Source organism: Oncorhynchus clarkii, chromosome 3, assembly GCF_045791955.1.
Source record: "Oncorhynchus clarkii lewisi isolate Uvic-CL-2024 chromosome 3, UVic_Ocla_1.0, whole genome shotgun sequence".
In the NCBI taxonomy this organism is placed as follows: Eukaryota; Metazoa; Chordata; class Actinopteri; order Salmoniformes; family Salmonidae; genus Oncorhynchus; species Oncorhynchus clarkii.
The window spans coordinates 31,929,352-31,952,077 of record NC_092149.1 but is presented as its reverse complement, the minus strand read 5'-3'; the positions used below and the strand labels follow the sequence as shown (position 1 = coordinate 31,952,077).

At 43.9% G+C, this 22,726-nt stretch overlaps 1 protein-coding gene across 1 annotated transcript in view; it reads right to left on the bottom strand.

Annotated features, from left to right (window-relative positions):
* LOC139393328 (igLON family member 5-like) overlaps nt 1-20,651 on the bottom strand; it is a 172,927-nt gene extending 152,276 nt beyond the window's left edge. Inside the window, exon 1 of the mRNA XM_071141916.1 lies at nt 20,021-20,651. Within this exon, the coding sequence (XP_070998017.1) occupies nt 20,021-20,081 (61 nt within the window). The 5' untranslated portion in view covers nt 20,082-20,651. The remainder of the gene's footprint in view (nt 1-20,020) is intronic.
* Between the last annotated feature and the right edge of the window lie 2,075 nt (nt 20,652-22,726).

The following is a 22,726-nucleotide window of genomic DNA, read 5'->3' as shown; positions in this document are numbered from 1 at the left end:
AACACCCCATTGAATCCCTGCATGCAGAGTTCTGTAAGATTATCCTACGTGTCCAGAGGAAAACTAGAAACAATGCATCCAGGGCAGAATTAGGCCAATATCCACTAATAATAAAACTCTAAACGAGATATTAGGGCCTCCCGGGTGGCGCAGTGGTCAAGGGCGCTGTACTGCGGGGTTCGCGCCCAGGCTCTGTCGCAACCGGCCGCGACCGGGAGGTCCCTGGGACGACGCATAATTGGCCTAGCGTCGTCCGGGTTAGGGAGGGCTTGGCAGGTAGGGATATCCTTATCTCATCGTGCACCAGTGACCCCTGTGGCGGGCCGGGCGCAGTGCACGCTAACCAAGGTTGCATAGTGTTTCCTCCGACACATTGGTGCGGCTGGCTTCCGAGTTGGATGCGCGCTGTGTTAATTAAGAAGCAGTGCGGCTTGGTTGGGTTGTGTATCGGAGGACGCATGACTTTCAACCTTCGTCTCTCCCGAGCCCGTACAGGAGTTGTAGCGATGAAACAAGATAGTAGCTACTAAAAGAATTGGATACCATGAAATTGGGGAGAAAAAGGGGTAAAATGTTAAATAATTTTACAAAATTAAAAAAGGGCTATTAAGTTTTGGAAACATCTAAAATACTGTGACCCCCTCTCATATCACTACCAAGCCCTGCAATGCTAAGAGCTGAGCAAAGAAAAGAGTCCCCTCATCCAGCTGGTCCTGAGGCTGAGTTCACAAACCTGTTCTACTAACACACTGAAGCCTCAGGACCAGAACATCCAATCAATCAGGATGAACCAAATTACAACACAGTCAAAACAAAACTATATTGCTTATTGGGAAACACAAACACAAAGCAAAATGCAGTGCTATCTGGCCCTAAATCGACAGTACACCGTGGCTAACTGTTTGACCATGGTTACTGATCAAAACCTTAGAAAAACCTTGACAAAGTACAGACTCAGTGAGCACAGCCTTGCCATTGAGAAGGGTAGACACCGGAAAACCTGGCTCCCTGTAGAGGAAAGGCTGTGCAACCACTGCACAACAGCAGAACCTGAGACGGAGCTGCATTTCCTGACAAAATGTCAAAAATATAAAACAATTAAAGAGTGTCATTTCCCCAAATTTGAAACCCTTATTCAAGGTTTCAAAGACCTCTCTGATGAGAGTAGGCTACCCATCCTGTTGGGGGAGGACGCAGAGAGCTGTGGGTTGACAGCGCACTACATTGCTGCCTGCCATAAGTTGAGGGACAGTGTCTGACAGACCAATCAACCTGCACATGCACTCTACTGTATGCTTATTGTTATTGTTGAATGTATGGTTATTTTGACACTTGGTTATTGTTGTTACTGTTGTCCCGTTGACAATTTTGATTCTCATTTTTATATTGTAAATATCCAAAATAAGCTTTGGCAATATGTACATTGGTACATCATGCCAATAAAGCGAATTTAATTTAATTGAATTGAATTGAGAGCGAGCGAGAGAGAGAGAGAGAGAGAGAGAGAGAGAGAGAGAGAAATCAATTTCTTGAATATTGGATTTCATTTTGAGGGAGAGAAAAAAGCAAGCCTTGCTCAAGCTCGTTCTTTAAAGACCTAAAATCCACATGCATGAATCTTTTAGCAGTGGCTGTCTGTGTGATACGGGCCAAGGCGTAGGGGGGAGAGAGGACGATAAGGAGGGGGAGAGAGGAGAGGAAGGAGGGTCCATTCCGAGGTTAGTGCATCTGTTGGACAGATAGATAGTCCGGTTTCAGCCAACACAGAGGCCAACTCAGGTCCCTAGTTTTATACAGCACGGCTTGTATTCATAAAGCATCTCAGAGTGGGAATACAGATCTAGGATCAATTTGGACTTTTAGATCATCACATTATACTGTATGGACAAGGGGGACCTGGTTCTAGATCAGCACTCTGACTCTGAGACGCTTGATGAACACAGCCCCAGTTGACTAAGACAGGCTTGGATTATTAAAATCCAGTTGATGTGGTTTCTTATTCAGTAACAAATAACAACACACTGAAGAAACCTGGAAACTTGGATGAAATGAAAGTTTTAATTTGACCCGGTGATGACTCAGATGAGTTTGTGTTGAGTTTGAGGAGGGCCAGCAATCAGAGCCAATAAGAGCCTAGCTCCCACTCTCTCTCACATCCAGATGTATCGTCACTAATTAGCCAGGAGGTCAGAGACTTTATTTCATTTTCTGAGCTGTAGAGCCGCCGGCTGGCCTACAGGGGCTGATGCTTTATCGTTAGCAATCTGCTGTTAGCTACAGACAGCCCTAGCTTGACCTCGACAGGTGTGTTTGACACCCGGCTTTTGTGCGTGTGTGTGTGTGTGTGTGTGTGTGTGTGTGTGTGTGTGTGTGTGTGTGTGTGTGTGTGTGTGTGTGTGTGTGTGTGTGGCTGGTGGGTATGTGAAGGGCAAAGGACCAGTGCCATCCTGAAGACCATTAGTGAGCACAACCTGCTACTGTAGTCACAGCCCTTTAAGGAGCTCTCTTACAAACTATCATATTCAAACAGGGGCGGACCAGTGGGGTAATAATGGTGTTATTAATATTTGTGGCATTCCCATTAACCTTGCTGTGAAGCGGCACCGCAGAGGTGGTAGAGGGCTCTTATTATGGTGTGTGAGGGTCTAGCGGTGAGGGGAGGGTGGGCGACTGGGCTAGAGGTGCGGGATCACGCCTCCAGGACCGTACCCCGGCACTAGCGTAAAGTGGCTTGCGAAAATATTCACCCCCCCTTGGCATTTTCCCTAATTTGTTGCCTTACAACCTGGAATTGAGATGGATTTTGGGGGGGTGGTTGTATATCATTTGATTTACACAACATACCTACCACTTTGAAGATGCAAAATATTTTTTATTGTGAAACAAATATGATTTTTTTTTAAACAGAAAACTTGAGCATGCAGAAGTTTTCATCCCCCCCCCTCAAAGTCAATACTTTGTAGAGCCACCTTTTGCAGCAATTACAGCTGCAAGTCTCTTGGGGTATGTCTCTATAAGCTTTGCACATCTAGCCACTGGGATTTTTGCCCATTCTTCAAGGCAAAAACTGCTCCAGCTCCTTCAAGTTGGATGGGTTCCGCTGGTGTACAGCAATCTTTAAGTCATTCCACAAATTCCCAATTGGATTGAGGTCTGGGCTTTGACTAGGCCATTCCAAGACATTTAAATGTTTCCCCTGTTAGGGAATGATCAGAATTAGTTGGGTAACATAGATAAGATGTTTTACTTTCATGATATGCTTATGAGTTATTTCTCATAAGAATGTATTTTGTTGTACTATAGTGGTGGCCATTGGCAGTTATCTGTTCTATGTCAAGACTAAGTTGCATGGGCCGCAGAGAGGGGAGAGGTCAAGGGGTCATCATGTGTAAACATATCTTTTGACTCTCCTCTCCGTGAGTTTGTCCAGGATTGGTTGTATTTAGAATTGGTCCTATCTAAATTACAATTTGATATATATCATAGGGTGGGGGTAATGTCTTGGTACCATTTTGTACCAAGGACGAGATAAGAGCTTTGTTTAGGAGACCAAACTGAACGATAATTTATAGCCAACTCTGTCTTCTTTGGGGATACTCCTCTCAGTTGTAAAGTATTTTCTTTGTGTAAGTTCCTAAGACCTGTGTTTTGTCATGTCGTCTTGAGAGGGGGTGGATCTTTGCTATTAAGGAACCCAATTGCCATTATGTGGACCACTCTCAACTTTTCATTAGAGATACTGTACTGTTGAAAGTCAAAATGCTATTGCAAAAGCTTAATTATTATTAAAGGTGAAGATTAAGCATAACTCTGACTCGTGTGTGATTTGCTCTCTCATCATTTGGTAATTAAGGAAATTGCCACGACACCCCTTAACCCAGTTGAGTGTTGCTTTAGCAGTATGCTTAGGGTCATTGTCCTGCTGGAAGGTGAACCTCCGTCCCAGTCTCACATCTATCTCTGGAAGACTGAAACAGGTTTCCCTCAAGAATTTCCCTGTATTTAGCGCCATCCATCATTCCTTCAATTCTGACCAGTTTTCTGGTCCATGCTGATGAAAAACATCCCCACAGCATGATGCTGCCACTACCATGCTTCACTGTGTGGTTGGTGTTCTCATGATGATGAAAGGTGTTGGGTTTGCACCAGACATAGTGTTTTCCTTGATGGCCAAAAATCTCAATTATTTTCTTATCTGACCAGAATACCTTCTTCCATAGGTTTGGGGAGTCTCCCACATGCCTTTTGGTGAACACCAAACATGTTTGCTTCTTTTTTCTGGACACTCTTCTGTAAAGCCCAGCTCTTTGGAGTGTACGACTTAAAGTGGTCTTATGGACAGATACTCCAATCTCCGCTGTGGAGCTTTGCAGCTCCTTCAGGGTTGTCTTTGGTCTCTTTGTTGCCTCTCTGATTAATGCCCTCATTGCCTGGTGTGTGAGTTTTGGTGGGCGGCCCTCTCTTGGCAGGTTTGTTGTGGTGCCATATTCTTTCCATTTTTTAATAATGGATTTAATGGTGCTCTGTGGGATGTTCAAAGTTTCAGGTATTTTTTATAACCCAACCTTGATCTGTACTTCTCCACAACTTTGTCCCTGACCTGTTTGGAGAGCTCCTTGGTCTTCAAAGTGCCACTTGCTTGGTGGTGACCCTTGCTTAGTGGTGTTGCAGACTCTGGGACCTTTCAGAACAGGTGTATATATATACTGAAATCATGTGACAGATCATGTGACACTTAGATTGCACACTAGTAGACTTTATTTACCCAGTTATGTGACTTCTGAAGGTAATTGGTTGCACCAGATCTTATTTAAGGGCTTCATAGCAAAGGGGGTGAATACATATGCATGCACCACTTTTATTTTTATTTTTATTAATTTTTTTTTTAAACAATTTTTTTCAATTTCACTTCACCAATTTGGACAATTTTGAGTATGTCCATGAAATCCAAATAAAAATCCATTTAAATTACAGGTTGTAATGCAACAAAATAGGAAAAACACCAAGGGGGAGAATACTTTTGCAAAGCACAGTGTGTCCCAATGGACCCAGGTCTGCCCAGGAAAAGGCAAACAGATGGCATGTGTGTGTGTGTCTGTGAAAGAGATCTCAGAGCAGAGGGTGGGAGGAATGCTACTGCAAGAGGTGGTAGGTTCAGTGACTGGGCTCTCACAGAGGCTGAAGGTTCTCCACACAATGACGCAGAACACCACAGGAATAGCAAAAGAGTGTTCTACGCCAACGCAATGCTACTTACTTACTAAAAAGCCTACACATGGAACATGGAATTCACTCAAGTATTATATTGTGCCGAAACTGAGATAATGTAACATTGACATTGGCATGGATGCAAATGAGAAATATTAGTGGAGAGTGATACCAGTATGAAGAAGGAATTCATGGAAGGTAGTGGAAACTGTATTAAATCCTTTACATGTAATCTGACACGTCTTACAGAATGCGTTTAATAGCGTATTATCGATAAAGTCTGAGTGAAATAACCGTCTGTATTAATTGAACCCACAGGCAAGTGTACTCACACACCATGATAAACCCTCAAACTAATCCCACCACACCAAATAGGACTTGTAAAATATAATTATGACAAAATCAATGGCACTAACTGAATCCCTTCCAAGTTTTACCTCATAAACGCTTGGTGAGCTGAAACATTACTGAAATGACAATACTAGGCTGAAACGTTTTCCCTCCGAAATCAGTGAACCACCATCTTGGTTTTTCTTTCCTTACAGAAATCTTAAGGGCATCTTTCTGTCGATGCGACTAGATCATGATTGATCCCAGAGAAGATCAATCCAGTCTGGCTGATTGAGAACACACCTGAACTGTAGCCACATTTGTCTTGTCTGATTTAAGAGGCTCTGTCTGGTATAACAGATCCCTGTTTATCTCAGCTGTCAAAGTGAAAAGAACATTCACAGACGCATCATGTTACACCTATGGGTGCATATCAACATCATAAGTAATACACACAGTGGGTTTTTCTTTTTTACACTGCTGGTTAACAGTGCTGTTCATCTTGCGTATTCTATAGATAGAGATCTCTTTGCATCCTCACTAGTCTGGGCCTTCAGAAGTCTTGAGTTTGTCTTTATTAAAGCACCGTGTCATATTTAGCTGTAAGTTCTGCATTCATGTCACCTAGTTCCCTCTAGTCTGGGCCTAAGGTGAGGTTCTCAACAGTAAAGAAAAAGTTTCACCACAGAATCCGTCTCTTTACCGTGGATGATGGGTTTTTTTTGGAGCAGATATTGACTTGTCAGCAAAACTATCTCGTATTAGAGTCGTGTTTCCTGACATTAAGCAGCTAATTGCCCTTTTCCGACACCTTCATTATTTTTAATGGGAATCGGGGGTCTGCTGACCATATAAAGGTTGCGTCGATACAGCCAGTGCTCTGTGATGTTACGTCGCTCTGACACTGTGATTTCACAGCAAAGCAGACTTTAAATACTATTTGAAATGTTCACAATTATTCTTTTTTTCCCGTTTGTTTTAGCCTGCCCGGAGTGTTAAATGGGCGGGTTTGAAGTTTTGGGACAGTTTTATTGGTTCTATTGAGAAAGACAAGGTCAATCAAACACAGATATCAAACAAATTATTTTTTTTAAATAGATCATTTAACCCAGGTTTGCTGAGAAGCAGATCATCAGACTTCAGGGAAAATAAACTTTCTTGATTGTGTTAGTTAGGGTTAGGGTGTATTAGAATATGCCTCAATCTATACTGCATCTATAATTCATGGATGTCAAATAAGCACGGGGAGAACGTGTTACGCTCCAAATTAAGTTATAATTTGCATGTTGAAATAACTGCATTACTTATGAATTTCTTTATTTCTGGAATGTACTGTAAATCTTAGGAATTGTAAGCCTCATTTATCAATTATGCATATACACAGTTTAACTAATGAAGAGTAATCAGAAGCTATATGTGCTATATAGGCTAGCTATGGCTTATTCTATAATTAGGGGATTTTCCTCACACACAGACTAAGGCATCTTCTTTGGATCGAGGCTGACATTTTCAAAACAACCAGAACCCTAGAAGACAATACTGTCAAAAGACTATGTGTGATTGGAATTCTCTGCATGCGGCAATCCACAACATCCTGGTAGAATACCCCTCCTCTACCCTCCCCACCACACAATACACAACATCCTGGTAGAATACCCCTCCTCTACCCTCCCCACCACACAATACACAACATCCTGGTAGAATACCCCTCTTCTACCCTCCCCACCACACAATACACAACATCCTGGTAGAATACCCCTCCTCTACCCTCCCCACCACACAATACACAACATCTTGGTAGAATACCCCTCCTCTACCCTCCCCACCACACAATACACAACATCCTGGTAGAATACCCCTCCTCTACCCTCCCCACCACACAATACACAACATCCTGGTAGAATACCCCTCCTCTACCCTCCCCACCACACAATACACAACATCCTGGTAGAATACCCCTCCTCTACCCTCCCCACCACACAATACACAACATCCTGGTAGAATACCCCTCCTCTACCCTCCCCACCACACAATACACAACATCTTGGTAGAATACCCCTCCTCTACCCTCCCCACCACACAATACACAACATCCTGGTAGAATACCCCTCCTCTACCCTCCCCACCACACAATACACAACATCCTGGTAGAATACCCCTCCTCTACCCTCCCCACCACACAATACACAACATCCTGGTAGAATACCCCTCTTCTACCCTCCCCACCACACAATACACAACATCCTGGTAGAATACCCCTCCTCTACCCTCCCCACCACACAATACACAACATCTTGGTAGAATACCCCTCTTCTACCCTCCCCACCACACAATACACAACATCCTGGTAGAATACCCCTCCTCTACCCTCCCCACCACACAATACACAACATCCTCGTAGAATTCCCCTCCTCTACCCTCCCCACCACACAATACACAACATCCTGGTAGAATACCCCTCCTCTACCCTCCCCACCACACAATACACAACATCCTGGTAGAATACCCCTCCTCTACCCTCCCCACCACACAATACACAACATCCTGGTAGAATACCCCTCCTTTACCCTCCCCACCACACAATACACTAATGGAATCTCACTCTATAACGTGCATTACTGAACTGGCAAGACAACACAGACGTTTAGCTACTGTGGTATCTCACACCACATCCAATTAGTTAGAAATATCACCACACAATAACCTGGCCCAATCTCCATCTTAACCCAATTACAAGACTATTGCCACCCAAATCACTCAGTGCAATCTTACTTGAAACCAAATTATGGGAAATATCACTCAGTGCAATCTTACTTGAAACCAAATTATGGGAAATATCACTCAGTGCAACCTCGCTTTAAACCAAATTATGGGAAATATCACAAAACAATAAATAATGTATTTCTGACCCGTCATCTCATTCCAAATGAATTAGTATCGGAATATCAGATCAGACACATGCCAAGATTTTTTCATACCTATTAATGAAATACCCACTGGTAATAGAGGGAGAGGAATCGTTTCATACCGGTGTAAAACAGCTCCTGTAAGTGTCGTTAGGGAGCTGTCACGGTGAAATTTGCGGTGAAAATCCTGCCTAACTGAGTCTTTACTGTCAGATGCGCGCTGCTAACATGGACTCTTTATTACCAGAAAATCCCACTGGCACCTTCACAGCTGGAACAGCCGACCACGTGCCAGCCCTAAATGACAGCAAAATTGCCGTGAGTCTCTTCATGGTGGCAGAGAAGTGGCACAGCGATGGTGAGTAGGGGGGGATTGCACTGTGCCACCACCACCTACCACTGGGCATCAGGCGGAATTGCCTTACCAATTCTATTGTTTCCCGAAATGGTACGAGTCCCACAGCCACACTGCTAACACATTGACACAACCCACTATTTCCTATAGGCAATTTAAAAAGGGATATTTCACAGGGTATGTGGTGGCCTTATTTGGCCATTGGCGGTCTCACCAAGCTCCTAACCACGTATTGTCATGCAGTGTGCAGTGGCACCCGGACTGTAAGAGCATCTTATTAGAATTATTTGAGGTATGTGCCTCCCTGGAACGAATCCCTAATGAGTAGAATATCACATTAGCGCCAAATCCTTACCGCCGCAATATCACACAGCAACTGACCCTGAAACAGTTTCACAACGCCCACTCGCCGAGACTCGTTTTTTATTGGCAGGGATTAAAACTGCCATTTACTATTTAATCGAATCGTCTGTCCCGCAAATCAATCCATCTCGATCACTGTCTGTTGCGGCTTTTTGCATCCAGCCTTCTCCTCCTCCTCCCCCTTTCCTCACTCTTGCCATCTGTCTCTCTTTCTCCCGCTCGCTCTCTCTATGCACCCTTCTTCAATCATATTTTCATAACTCTTATTCTCTCTGGCCTGTCCACTTTCATATACCCTCTATCTCTCTCGCTCCTTCCCCCTACCTCCCACTCACTCCCTTTGAATTAAACAGTACATAGTATAATATCTCATTCCAAAAGCATGGGCATTGACATGGAGTTGGTCAACCATTTGGTGCTATAACAGCCTCCAATCTCCTGGGAATGCTTTCCACTAGATGTTGGAACATTGCTGCGGGGACTTGCTTCCATTCAGCCACAAGAGCATTAGTGAGGTCGGGCACTGATGTTGGGCATTTAGGCCTGGCACGCAGTCGGCGTTCCAATACATCCCAAAGGTGTGTGATGGGGTTGAGGTCAGGGCTCTGTGCAGGCCAGTCGAGTTATTCCACACCGATCTTGACAAACCATTTCTGTATGGACCTTGCTTTGTGCACATGGCCATTGTCATGCTGAAACAGGAAAGGGCTTTCCCCAAACTGTTGCCACAAAGTTGGAAGCACAGAATCATCTAGAATGTCATTGTATGCTGTAGCGTTAAGATTTCCCTTCACTGGAAGGGAAATTTCAAACCATGAAAAACAGCCCCAGACCATTATTCCTCCTTCACCAAACTTTACAGTTGGCACTATGTATTGGGGCAGTTAGTGTTCTCCTGGTATCCGCCATACCCAGATTAATCCGTCGGATTGCCAGATGTCCAATGGCAGCATGCTTTACACCACTCCAGCCGACACTTGGCATTTCACATGGCGATCTTAGGCTTGTGTGCGGCTGCTCGGCCATGGAAACCCACCTCATGAAGCTCCTGACGAACAGTTCTAGTGCTGACATTGCTTTCAGAAACATTTTGGAGCTCAGTAGTGGGTGTTGCAACCGAGGACACCATACATGCTTCATCACTCGGAGGTCCCGTTCTCTGAGTTTGTGTGGTCTACCACTTTGCGGCTAAGTCATTGTTGCTCCTAGACAGTTCCACTTCACAATAAATAACAGCACTTACAGTTGACCAGGGCAGCTCTAGCAGGCGAGACATTTGACGAACTGACTTGTTGGAAACCCTAACCCTATGACGGTGCCACATTGAAAGTCCCTGAGCTCTTCAGTAAGGCCATTCTACTGCCAATGTTAGTCTATGGAGATTATATGGCCATGTGCTCGATTTTACGTGCGTCAGCAATGTGTGTGGCTCAAATAGCCGAATCCACTCATTTGAAGGCGTGTCCACATACTTTTGTATACATAGTGTATAATGCTCGGCCTGTGTCTTTAATCACTATGAAATGAGCAGCAGGAGGGCAATGAATGGAACGTATCAGTTGATGACATCTTAGCAACATGTGTCTCTCATTCTCAACGGCTGACTCCCCGTGTCGCTATTCATCCTTCTCTCCCCGTCTCTTGCTCTCTCTCTGTCTATGTACATCTGGCACTCTCTCTCTCCCACTCCCTCTATCTGGTTCCCTCTCTCCCACACATTTTCCCCATTTACCTCTCTCCCTCTGTCTCCCTCTCTCCGCCCCTCTCATTCTCCATCTTTTGGCTCGAGGAGGAGTGTACGAGCTGCTGAAATTTTCATCGATCTGTTTTTCTCTGCTTTATTTATTTCCCTCCCTCCCGTTCGGTATCCATTCCTCTCTCCCACCTACCTTCCCTCCTCTCCTTCCCTCCTCTCCTCCCCTCCTCTCCTCCCCTCCTCCGACCCAGAAACCTCCAGCCCCGATAGACCAGGAGAGGCAGTGGAGGGACTAAAAACCACAACATGACACCGTGATTTAGCATTCGTTGCATCCCGGCCCATAGTTGTAAACAACACTAGGGTTGCCGTGGGATGTGTGTGGGCTATAAAAACAACTTCTGACAAGTTGAGCACTTGACAGACAGTATTTGTTACGGCAGGATATTTTAGCATTAGTTGCAGCCTGTAGTTGCACTGTCAACAACACAAGAGATGTAAGGATGTGCGAGGGATAAGACTATGCCGTAGCATGAAAACAGCTTCTGACAAGCTGAGTGCTTTAATAACAGATAGTATTTCTGAAAGCAGGTTAAGATGTGGAACAGTGTGGAACAGTGGAGGCTCCTCAGAGGAGGAAAGGGGAGGACCATCCTACTAAGTAAATGTCATAAAAATAAAAATGGTGAAAAATTTAAAAAGTTATATTTTTTTGTAAAACTGTACTAAATATATTCACATCTCACCAATGAACTGATTAGGACACACTGGTGTGCAATGAAAGTCTACAGTAGCCTCAACAACACCCTCTAGGGTGGCACTATGGTGTAGCCGGAGGACAGCTACAGTAGTTTCCCTCCTCTGGAAACATTGCATAGACAAAATTGCCACAGGAGATATAAGGACATGTGTGTCCCCCCAAAAATTCAGAACAGCCCCACAGATAGCATATGAATATGTCATAAGCAATGGCAACATGTGTAAAATTGCAGGTAATTACGATTGACTTTGGGTACGAAAACGGTCCAACTCCTCCTCTTTCTCAATTTTCAAACAGCAATGGAGTGTGCATTTGGTGATTCATCGATGTGTCATTCTTGTCATGCATGCCGTGACTGACGTAGCTACTTCATTAGCTAAGCTAGCCTCTTGTAGCTCCTCCAATACGCGTTGATGTCATTTCACAAGATTTGTTTTTGGACGGAAGCTGTAGAGGGCAGGAAGAAATTCCATTTCTGTAGCCAAATATCTTATTCATTCCTTTTTTTTAAGCATTACATTACCAGGTACAATGGTGCATTGATCATTTATACAGTTTAAAGATGTTATTATTGTATTTTGCCCAAAGTCTACCTTTAAAGTAACTGTCCAGTGTTTCCAGGTTTCTATTAAATCTGACCAATAATTAATTACAATATGAGTATAATAGTTTCCATCCCAAAATTAAGTATGTTAAAAATCAGCTTTTCTGTGTTGGAATGGTGTGTGTGTACCCCAACAACAGAATGGTCTGGGCATATACCAGTCATTAAAAATATTAATGCAAGTACACCGCTGATTGGCCAGCTCATCCTCTATGGGGAAGTCAGTTTGAGATACAAGTTTGAGGTTGGGTTTTTGAAGTGTTTTTTTTCTCTCCAATGTATGCTTTGTCCACAAAATACAAGTAGACGAGTCTACAACATTATTTGTGCATGAGTTAACATAATATTAACTTTTTTGTGAGATTTTCACTGAACAGTTTAAAAGTGCAACATTTTCTCTCAGCCTCATGGGAACATGTAGAGTAGCAGGAAATTATCTTTAAAACAGCCAAATTTTCTCTCATCCTCATGGAAAATTGTAAAGAATAGCATGAGATGAGCTATAAAACAGCACATTTTTATTTGTACCCCATGGCAAAATATGGAGAATTGCAAGAAATTTGCTTTAAAATTGTACAATTTTCTCTCCGACTCATGACAAAATGTGTAGAATATAATTTTAAAACTGCAAAATCTTCTCTCTGACTCGTGAACTTTTTTGTTGAAATACAGGAAGTTAACTGTTTAAAAAATATATATTGTGGGGGGGGGGGGGGGGGGGTTAGAGGACCTTCCACTTATCCTTTCACTTATACTGTGTTTTTCAAAATACCCCTAAAAATACTATGCAAGAGAGGCATGATAAGTAATGTGAAACTGTGTAGAATTGCAGGAAATATAAAACATTTATATATTTAGGGGACCCCCCCCCACATGCCCATCTTCTGTTCCTTTCATTTTTTTCTTTTCAGATGAGAGTTTACAAGAATTTATCTGACAAAGAGGTGCTTCATTGTGCCCTGAATTCTATTGAAAATGGTCAGGGCAGAGTCCTGTGCTTTTATTATGCTTCCCAAACCCTGAAGTGCCACTGAGACAAGCAAGTCAAAACCCCAGGCCTCAGCCTTTTGAGTGGGTTACCAGTCTTCATTGAGCCCTTTTCAGACTTACATCATGGGATGTCCAAAAACTTGCCTTTGACCCGAGAGGATGGGAATTCAAAACACGTTCAATAAAGAGAGGCGGTTGTCAGGCATAGGCTGGTTTTACGGTTTTATGAAGGGGCACCCAGAATTATCCATCCACAAGCAACCAGTCTGGTTCGAGCTGTGTGTGTGTGTGTGTGTGTGTGTGTGTGTGTGTGTGTGTGTGTGTGTGTGTGTGTGTGTGTGTGTGTGTGTGTGTGTGTGTGTGTGTGTGTGTGTGTGTGTGCGTGTGTTTAATCAATATTTAATCTGTTATATTCCCAAAAATGTATAAATATTACAAACTATTGAAAACCATTTGCTCTTGAATTTCATTTTAGAGACTGCTGGGATTTACAATCTTGCCTTATTTAAATGAATATGAATTTAGTTTAACTGTACATAATGGAGTGTCAGGAGAAGGTAAAAAAGAAGAAAGAGAATTTACTGTACGTGCAAAATAGGGACACTTCTGTGAGACCCCATGGGGGCATCTTAACCCGGTAGCTGGTCAAATAACCCTTTCTTAATTGTTTTTATTTTTTATTAAATAACAAAAAAAATCTGCAAGGTGGGAAGCATCATACCCCATGTTACCCTATTAGTATTTTACTAAGTTGGATTCAGATGATAAATATAATGTTATCTCAAAGTAATTCTAGGGCTTCTGCAGTATCATATCCCAGTGGTAAATATTACCGTGGTTAACCGTGTGCATGGAGAGTACTCTAACAGACCACAATAGAGCAGCAGGGTGGAAACTAATGTTTGTCTCCCCTGTGTTGTTGTACAAATTAACACACTCCTCACATAGCCAAACACAAGACAATCACACGTCTGCAAACACACACGCACACACACACACACACACACACACACACACACACACACACAGACATACACAGACAAAAAGATGCACCCACGCTTGCATGCATGCACACACACACACACACAAACACATAAACACCCCCCCCTACACAAACACACACACACCCACAGTCCCATCAGGCATGGACCAGGCTGCATTAGTTTCCTAAGCCTCTTCCATTGATTTGCCAGCGAAGCTTCTTGTCTCTGGTAATGAGGACAGGGAGAGAAGCAGGACCCGGGTCCCTCACAGCTCCCACAGGAGAAAGAAGCAGCGGCTGCTCTAATCTGAACTGTGTTTCCAACGATGCTAACGCCCTCACACAAAAAGACAAGAGACAGAGGGGGGTAAAATCTCTCCCTCTCTCTGTCTCTCTGTCTCTCTCTGTCTCTCTCTCTCTCCTTCTTTCCAGATAGCTCAATCTACATGCCCAGGCTAAAGCCTCAGAGCCAGGATTTAGCCTGTGCCAGAGACATATTCGATTTTCCCTATGTGCCTGTATTGATAAGAGATCAATGAAAGTTATTTATGTGCACAAAGATGTATGAATATATAGATGTTCCTCTCTACCCCTCAAGGCTGGGTGCTCCTGGCTCCGATGGGCTTCATTGATTTACTGTTCGCACCTTCACTGGGGGAATTGTTTAAATTCATCTTGTGGGTGGCCCTATAAAGGCTGTGTGTGTGTGTGTGTGTGTGTGTGTGTATGTGTGGGGGGGGTATATGGTATACAGTATATGGGCCTCCCACTTCTCTCTACCTCTACATACATTCTGCTGCCACTTGAATTATGTTTCTCTTCCTGCTTTAAATAAAACATAGGCCTTTTTTCATTACTATTATGTTGAGGGCCCATTGCTCATGCACATATTCATGCACAGGGCAGCGCTGGCCGCCGGGGTTGAGCTGGGAATAGGACAAGGAGGCGGGGTGAGAGAGAAGAGAAGTTTTACAGTGTATTACTATAATTTAACACAGTAAAAAAAAAACTGTCCCACATTGAACGTGATCCTGGTTCATGTCCATTACATTGAACTCCATATATAGTAACTGTGATTATAATTACAAACAAGCCTGGCTGTAATCATTATTTATGGAACTGACACTTATGTATAATTGCCTCACTAGAACCGAAATGGGAGACCAGTGAAGTGTTTATCAAAACTCGACACAGGAAATCTCAAGGGCATTGAGGTGACAGAGCACTGGCCATCAACCATCGCCCCTCTCCCCCCTCTCGCTCCTCTCCACACTCAGAGTGACCATCTAGAGTTTGACCCCATGACCTCATGTCACTGTTCCAGCCTGAAAGCCACTAACATTACAGCACCATCCCAGAGGCCAGCATCTCTGTTGAAAACAATCCAAGAAACCCACAGAAACATATTTGGACGTAGATTTGGATGGAATAGCCCCTAATGCCAGTCATGTTTAAGCCAAGATAAGGTCAGTAAAAAGCAGGGGTGGAATAGTGGAAGATTCCACAGAAACGCTTGGGGCCAATCTCTCCATGGTGCCCCTCTCCATAGCAACACTTCCCAATTTAGTTCAAACTACACAAGGCTATCTATCAATTCTCCATCCAGCATGAGCGATATGGTGGAAGCACATCATCCATAGCACAAACCCCAGTATACAGTCTCACATTCCCCCCATACAACTGTAAAAAGGGCCTTGTAAAAATCGAATTGAAAATGTGAAATATCACACAGCCCACTTGTTTTCTGTCAGGTCACTGCTATATATACTTCCCTCAGCATCCAGCGTCTCTATTTTCCTCTCCAAAAGAGCAACTCCATGAGACTCAAACCCCGGGCTTCTCAGTTTCACATCCAATGGTGTCTGGCAACAGATGAAGAAGAACCGAGAAAAGGCCAAAAAAATACAGGCTCCAAAAAAGAGGAGCATATGCAAGCCAGACTTGGAGAACAACGACGGCACAGAAATGGTGGCTTTCAAACGTGGGGGAGGCGGGGGAGGAGGAGGGAGGAGGGATGCAGGAAAGAGGGGAAGAGAGGCCCCTCCAGATTAGGAGCTCGAGGCATCTGTTGGTGCTGGCACACAGACGCGTCTGCAGCTCTTCATCTCCCAGCCAAAGCCGGTGATTTGACCGAGCACAAACAGGGGGGCCATGCCATCAACATGTGCCACGATGTGCCACGCGCCTTGACCCCACTTGTCCCCCCCTCCCCCATATGTCGCTGTAACGAGAGGGATCACGGGCGACGCAGCGACCCGCCTGTTTTTCCCCGAGCCCGATACGCCCCGTAAACACTTCCCGCACCTGTACCCTTTGATTCATTATGGCAACCTTTTGTCCTCTGGATGCTAGTTTGGATTAGTTTGTAGCTAGAAGCATCTGTTGGGTTGTTGAAAATGACTGGAAATGGCTTCAGTGATGTACAGGAGAGTATTTTCAAAGGTTAAGGATGACGTGTCTGAGAGGGATCCAAAATTGCAATGTGGAAAAGTAGAGAGAGGTTTATGTCGTGCACCAAATGGATTAGAGGACTTTTGATTGCGCTTGGTCTGCTACCAAGGTAAAGACCAAAGGTCAAATGCCAGGTTATGCTGATATGTGACCTTGACTTAAGGTCATTTCTCTCAGAATGTTTTACTGTGTAAGAGCATGTGTTAGAATGGGAATCTGTATAGAAGCAGGTGCTATGTCTTTGTGCAGATGCTAGCTTGTGGTACTGGCGTACTTACATCATGAGGTCGTAAATTAGCATCTCCTTTTCCTAGACCATGAAATATCATCTTCAGCAGCACCGCAGCATATTTATCATTACCAGTAAAGTACATGCTAACATGAACCTCATAATAAGGTACTTACCGCAGGTGTGTCACCACAGCGATCCTCTTTGTGGAGTCTAAATGGTTTAATTTGGTGTGGGGGCGTGGAGTTCTATTCTCAGGCTTAGTTAGCTTTCATTGAGAAAATAAGTGGGAAGCACAGTCTCCGAGCGTGCCATCTCAGACGTAGACGAGAAAGGTTTAGGAGAACCGGGTCCTATTAATTAGGCACCAAACATTAGAAAATTGACTGAAACAGGGAGAGACGCCCTGAGCTTGTCCAATGATTTTTTTTAAATGGTGTTCCATTGTAAAACGTTTTGCTATGGGGGCATTGACCGCATAGAATTCACTAGGCACCAAATGGATAGAAAACAGACTGAAACAGAGAGGAACTACCTGAACTTGTCCAATAAGAAGCATTTGTTTTCATGTTCCACTGCATGACGTTTTGCTACCGTGTGCCATAATGAATGCGACCTTGGTTTATCACTCTGTCTCAGGATGGAAACTAATGACTTAGCATCTCTCAGTACAATACAGCCAAAGCCATTACGCCGAAAGGTCCATAGAACATAGGTGCTCCTCAGAATGCTCACTAGGCATTGTGCTTAGAGATGCCACAGCTGCAACTTTGAACGTCACTGCACAGGTCAGCAGAAAGCAACTTTGAGGATTGACACTTCATAGTAGCTAATGACCATAGCAGCCTAACAGGAGTGCTGATCAATGACTAAATGGATGTAGCTTCAATCAAGCAGTGCAAACTTGATTTATAAATGACTCAAATAGCAACGGAGATGAGAATGATATGCCCAATCCAAAAATCGCCCCCCTAGCCCTTATACCCTGTGCATTTGTGTAGATCCGAGAGGACTGTATAGGTCTAAGCAATATGGACCCTTCCTAGCTCCCTGACAAGCTATAGGAGTACGTTTCCATACTTTGCTTATACCCATTCAATCCTCGCAGATCTACACAAGCGCATAGGTTGTAACCACTATAGGGACTAAGGGTCAATTTGGGAGTGGGAACTCCATCTGACACACTCCAATGAGCACTACACACGCTCACGTCTTCGGGGCACCTTGCATGATTTAACAGGGAGCTGACCAGGCTTTGAATGGCTGTGTTCCATCCTTCCTCCCTCATCATTCATGCATGCCTCCACATGAGTGGGTGTGTGGCGGTAGCAGCAGCCGGGAACCTGGCTACATCATTTTCTAAAGATGGCAATGATATACTCTCAGTCAACTTCATACTATAGTGTCAGTGTACCACACAGAACAAAGATGACGCTGATATACAGTATTCTCAGTCAACTGCAAACCGTAGCTTTTAATGTGCTACACACTTAAAGCAAGAATATGGCCTCTCTAGGCTCCATTCATCAACGGTACAGTTCAGTGCTCAAACATGTGGGTAGGGTAGGTTTGTAAAATGCAATTTTAGTTCAATCTGTTCAAAAAAGGTAATCTGTCCTTAGAATCTTAAAAGCAGGCTGTGAATTGGTACTGTTAACCCAATAAGGTGCTATAATCAGATGGTTTCATGCTGTTCTGTTTGGTGTTTGTGTCCTGCAGGGCTGTCCATCTGCCCAATTCCTGGTGTAGCCTAAGCCCTACTCGAATCCCACCATAACCAGCTGGGTACTCCACTACTCCTGCCCGGAAAGGAACATGGGAGTAGGAATCTACACGGCCCTGCCTGCATCTGTGAGCAGTTAACCTAGCATCTTATTACACTGACACATAAATTATTGTTATTAAGGCCAGGTTATTTATTTAATTCATGATTTCCCAAAGGTAATGAGGGAGAGTTATCGAGGCACGCATGTGTGATGTGTGGTTTAATGTGGTTTAATATGTGGTTTGCGTCATGCACGTGCGCAAGGGGCGCACCAGATGTTGGAAGGAGCGCGGGGGGCATTAGATAATCTACAACAACATCAACAGTGCGCGGATTGAGATAAAACAAATCTGCAAGATGGTTATAATATCGGTCACGGTAGGAAATGAAAAAGCATTAGGGCTGTAACTTATATTGCAATGCTATTGATCTTCAGGCGCTCCATGTGACATGGCAGTTTTGTGATGCCCAAGTTTCCCTTCCTCTGCGGTGCACATTGCACAACATACAGAATAAACCATTGTCCAATTTCTGACGCGCCTACGTCCTTTGTGGAATTAATAACGAAGCATACTTAAATCCCTATGAGTCATCCGGATGTACAGGCGATCACCTTAATTATCTTTCAATTATCCTTGCCCGGTGAGAAAACGTTGAAAGCAACAGACAATGTGGTGGATAAATAACTAGCCACGGCGGTGGGGGAAGTAGTGAAGGTTACTAGGCTACACTGTACAGAGTGCCCTATACGTGTTGGGATGCCCCAAGATCTATTTCGCTGTCTATTATTATCCCTCAACCTTGCAGAAAATGTTAGTTTTTTTGCTACACTCTTCTCAACTGCTTGTACTGCATCGGAAATTATGTAGCAGTTTAGCGCCATACTACGAACGTCATGTGCGCGGGTTACCACCAGATCAATCATGTCACGTATTGGAATGCGCCCGCCTTCTGATAGACCAGAGAGGATGGGAATGGGGTGTCTCGAATTCTGAAGTGAAATATGTTAACATGCACCACTCGTAGGCTACAAGCAAGCTGAAGATTGAGCCGTGCGCTGCGCAAAGGCTGTAGCCTATACCTACCACATGCTAACGCACACTCACTGTTTCATCCACTCACACCTCTGTCTCCCTCGCGCGCTCCCTATCTCTCTCTCTCGCTCTCGCTCTTTCTCTCCAAACTGTGAGCAAATGAAAACCGAGTGTGCACTGTAGCACACACACACACACGCATGATTCATAAGCAGGTAGACCCCCATCACGAAGCCTCGGCATTAGTATTCACCTACAGCACCGTACCAGTGGGAATGAAGGGGAAGATGCATGTATGGATCCAATCCAGCGGCAACATCAAATCAAAGTAGCGTGCTAGAACTTACCGCTCGACAGCAGTGCGAGGAGCAAACCAGCGAACACGTTTCGTAAGACTGGGCAGCTCATGTTTTGATGTTTCGATAGATATTTCGATGTTGTTTTCGTAGTAGAATACCGTTGTAGTCCTCTTCTATGGAGCCTTTGCAGGTAAAATGTGAAACGATTTACCTCTTGTGTTTTATTTATGTCCAACAGCAATAACCGACTGCTTTTACATGTGACTGAACAAAAACATGAGTCTATTCCCTTGACTTTTCTCGTTGATGACCCCCCCCCCCACCCCTTAACCAAAGAAGGGGTTGTTGATGTTTTCGTAGACGTAGAGGGAATACCAAATGACACAAAATCCTGGTGGAAAATATCCGCAAATATTCCAGACACTGAATTAATGTTGTTTTCAATGGTTTGGAGAGAAAATGTGCTCAAATGCGCACCTGAACACGAAGGTAAATACTCAACTGCTTTCTGCCAAATATTCGACAGAACATTGCAAACTAATGGATACAATATATGCGTTCTGTAGTAGACAATTCGTCCCGTAATTAGCCTACTCTCCTCGATCTCTGTCGGTATGCAACGCGTCTTGTCGCCCCGCACTCAATGCATCGCTCCGAGAAACAATAAATGCGAAGCGCACAAGAAAAGGCATGATTGACAGTTCAATGAGGACTCCTTTCTTCCAATCATCGCCACCAAGGAAGGGGCGGGAGCAACAATTGCACTGCAGCCACTTTCGGAGAGGGTGGGAAAGGAGGCGGGCTGGCCAATCGGAGGTGCATGGTAGGCGGGTAAACGCGCGAGGCGAAAACGGCGCGGTGATAATGCAATGTGATTTATAGCAAGCTTAGTGTTGCTGCAGTACTCGGAGAAACAGTGGTCCACAGGGGGACAGACATAATAACCGTAGTACAGGGACCGAGGTAGAGTGAGAGCGCGATAGGTGGAGCTACGAGGAATAAGTGCGTGGTGAGTATCTGAATTATAGGCTATTGGATAAAGGGTGAATAAGGGTGAATGTTCTATTCGGGTTGTTTTGTTGGGCTTGTGCCCAGGGGTTGCCCACATGACCAGAGATTGGATGGAGTTCCAATTCCTTAAAATAGGAGACATCCTACAGTGAAAACTGAATAGACCAGTGAACTCGTATTATGGAAAAGTAAACCATTTTTATCACTGTAACTGCACATTTTGGAAGACCATGCAATTGAGTCCACATGAGCGTTTTGGAATATCACTAGGCCTACTCGTCTAGAAAAAAACTGCATTAAGTAGAGTTTATGCACATGACTACACACCATATGTGTGTGAGATGACTGGGATTAACACGATAGTAGCATATGAGTACAGCAACGTGATGACAGGCTACCTGCTCTGCAGTGTTGAAGCATGCAACACCTGATATTCCATACACATCATTTATCCCATTGAAAGTCAAATTAAATGAGTCGCAGTCACCCAACAAGCTGTAATAACGGAGATTCAGATTCAGCACCATTGAAGTGCACAGCGGCATAATTGGAATTTGGAAATTCAGCACCCTTGAAGTGGACAGCGACAGAATCGGATTTCGAAAATTAAGCACCTGGGCAGTGAACAGCGGCGTTTCCCTACTGGGGAATCTCTTACAACGAGAGTAAGCCTAACCAGGAAGGGGGAGGAACTCTCCTAGGAACTCTGCAGCGTTGGGGAGTGTAATCGGTTACATGTAACTGATTAAAAAACATTTTAACTGTAAGCCATTATGTTACCAGCAAACACATTGTCATCAGATTACAGATACATTTGAAAAACTAGATGATTACTTTTAAATTCAGAAAATATGTCTGCGGGGGAAAAATTTATGACACTTTCCTTTTTTTCTCAATTACATTCAAATCAGCATTGAAAAAAGGCGCAAGTTTAAGTTTGTTCCGCCTGAGGGAGTCTGACCACAAGTCAGAGACCACTATGATGACACAGCAAATGCGTCTGTCTTCCAATGGTGCGACTGTTGTCTGTCTTCAAAGATTATACTTCCAACTTGAATAAACGCTTGGAGGTAAGGACGACAGCAGTGGTGTATAGCCTACGGGCGATACGGATATAACTTATTATTAATATCTACGTAGCGCAATTATGTGAATCACACTGCTGCTTTCTCATTTAGCTGTTTGCGCCTTACGGATTGTGGTTATTGTGGATGGCTGTTCACAGATTTAACCTATATGTGTATTTTAACCCAATAGTGTTTGTTTTGAATAAGTTTAAGCAGCCCATCAATCTTTTTTTTGCGACCAGTGGACAGACAGTGAAAAATGTGATCTTGCAGCAGCTGCGTAGTGCGGATCCCACTGAGCCTATCCCACTGGGCAATAACTGGTTGAATCAAAGTCGTTTCTACATAATTTCAGCAACAGAAATCAATATGAGGACGTTGAAACAACGTGGGAAACTGATTGTATTTGCAAAAAGTCATCAACGTAAGGGAATTTCACATTTCTTTCACCCAACTTTTCACCTAAATCCAATGAAAGGGTGACATGTTCTGTTGATTTAACGTTGACATCGCTAGAGTTGACAACTCAACTAAATGTAAATGAAAACTAGACGTTGAACAGGCCTGTGGGTTGGAATAAAAGTTTGAGAGAGTTCCTCCGTTCTGAACTCCTCCTTGGTATTGTGCTAAAAATACAGTCAAAAACGAGTTTCATTAAAGAAGACCAGAAGTGGGG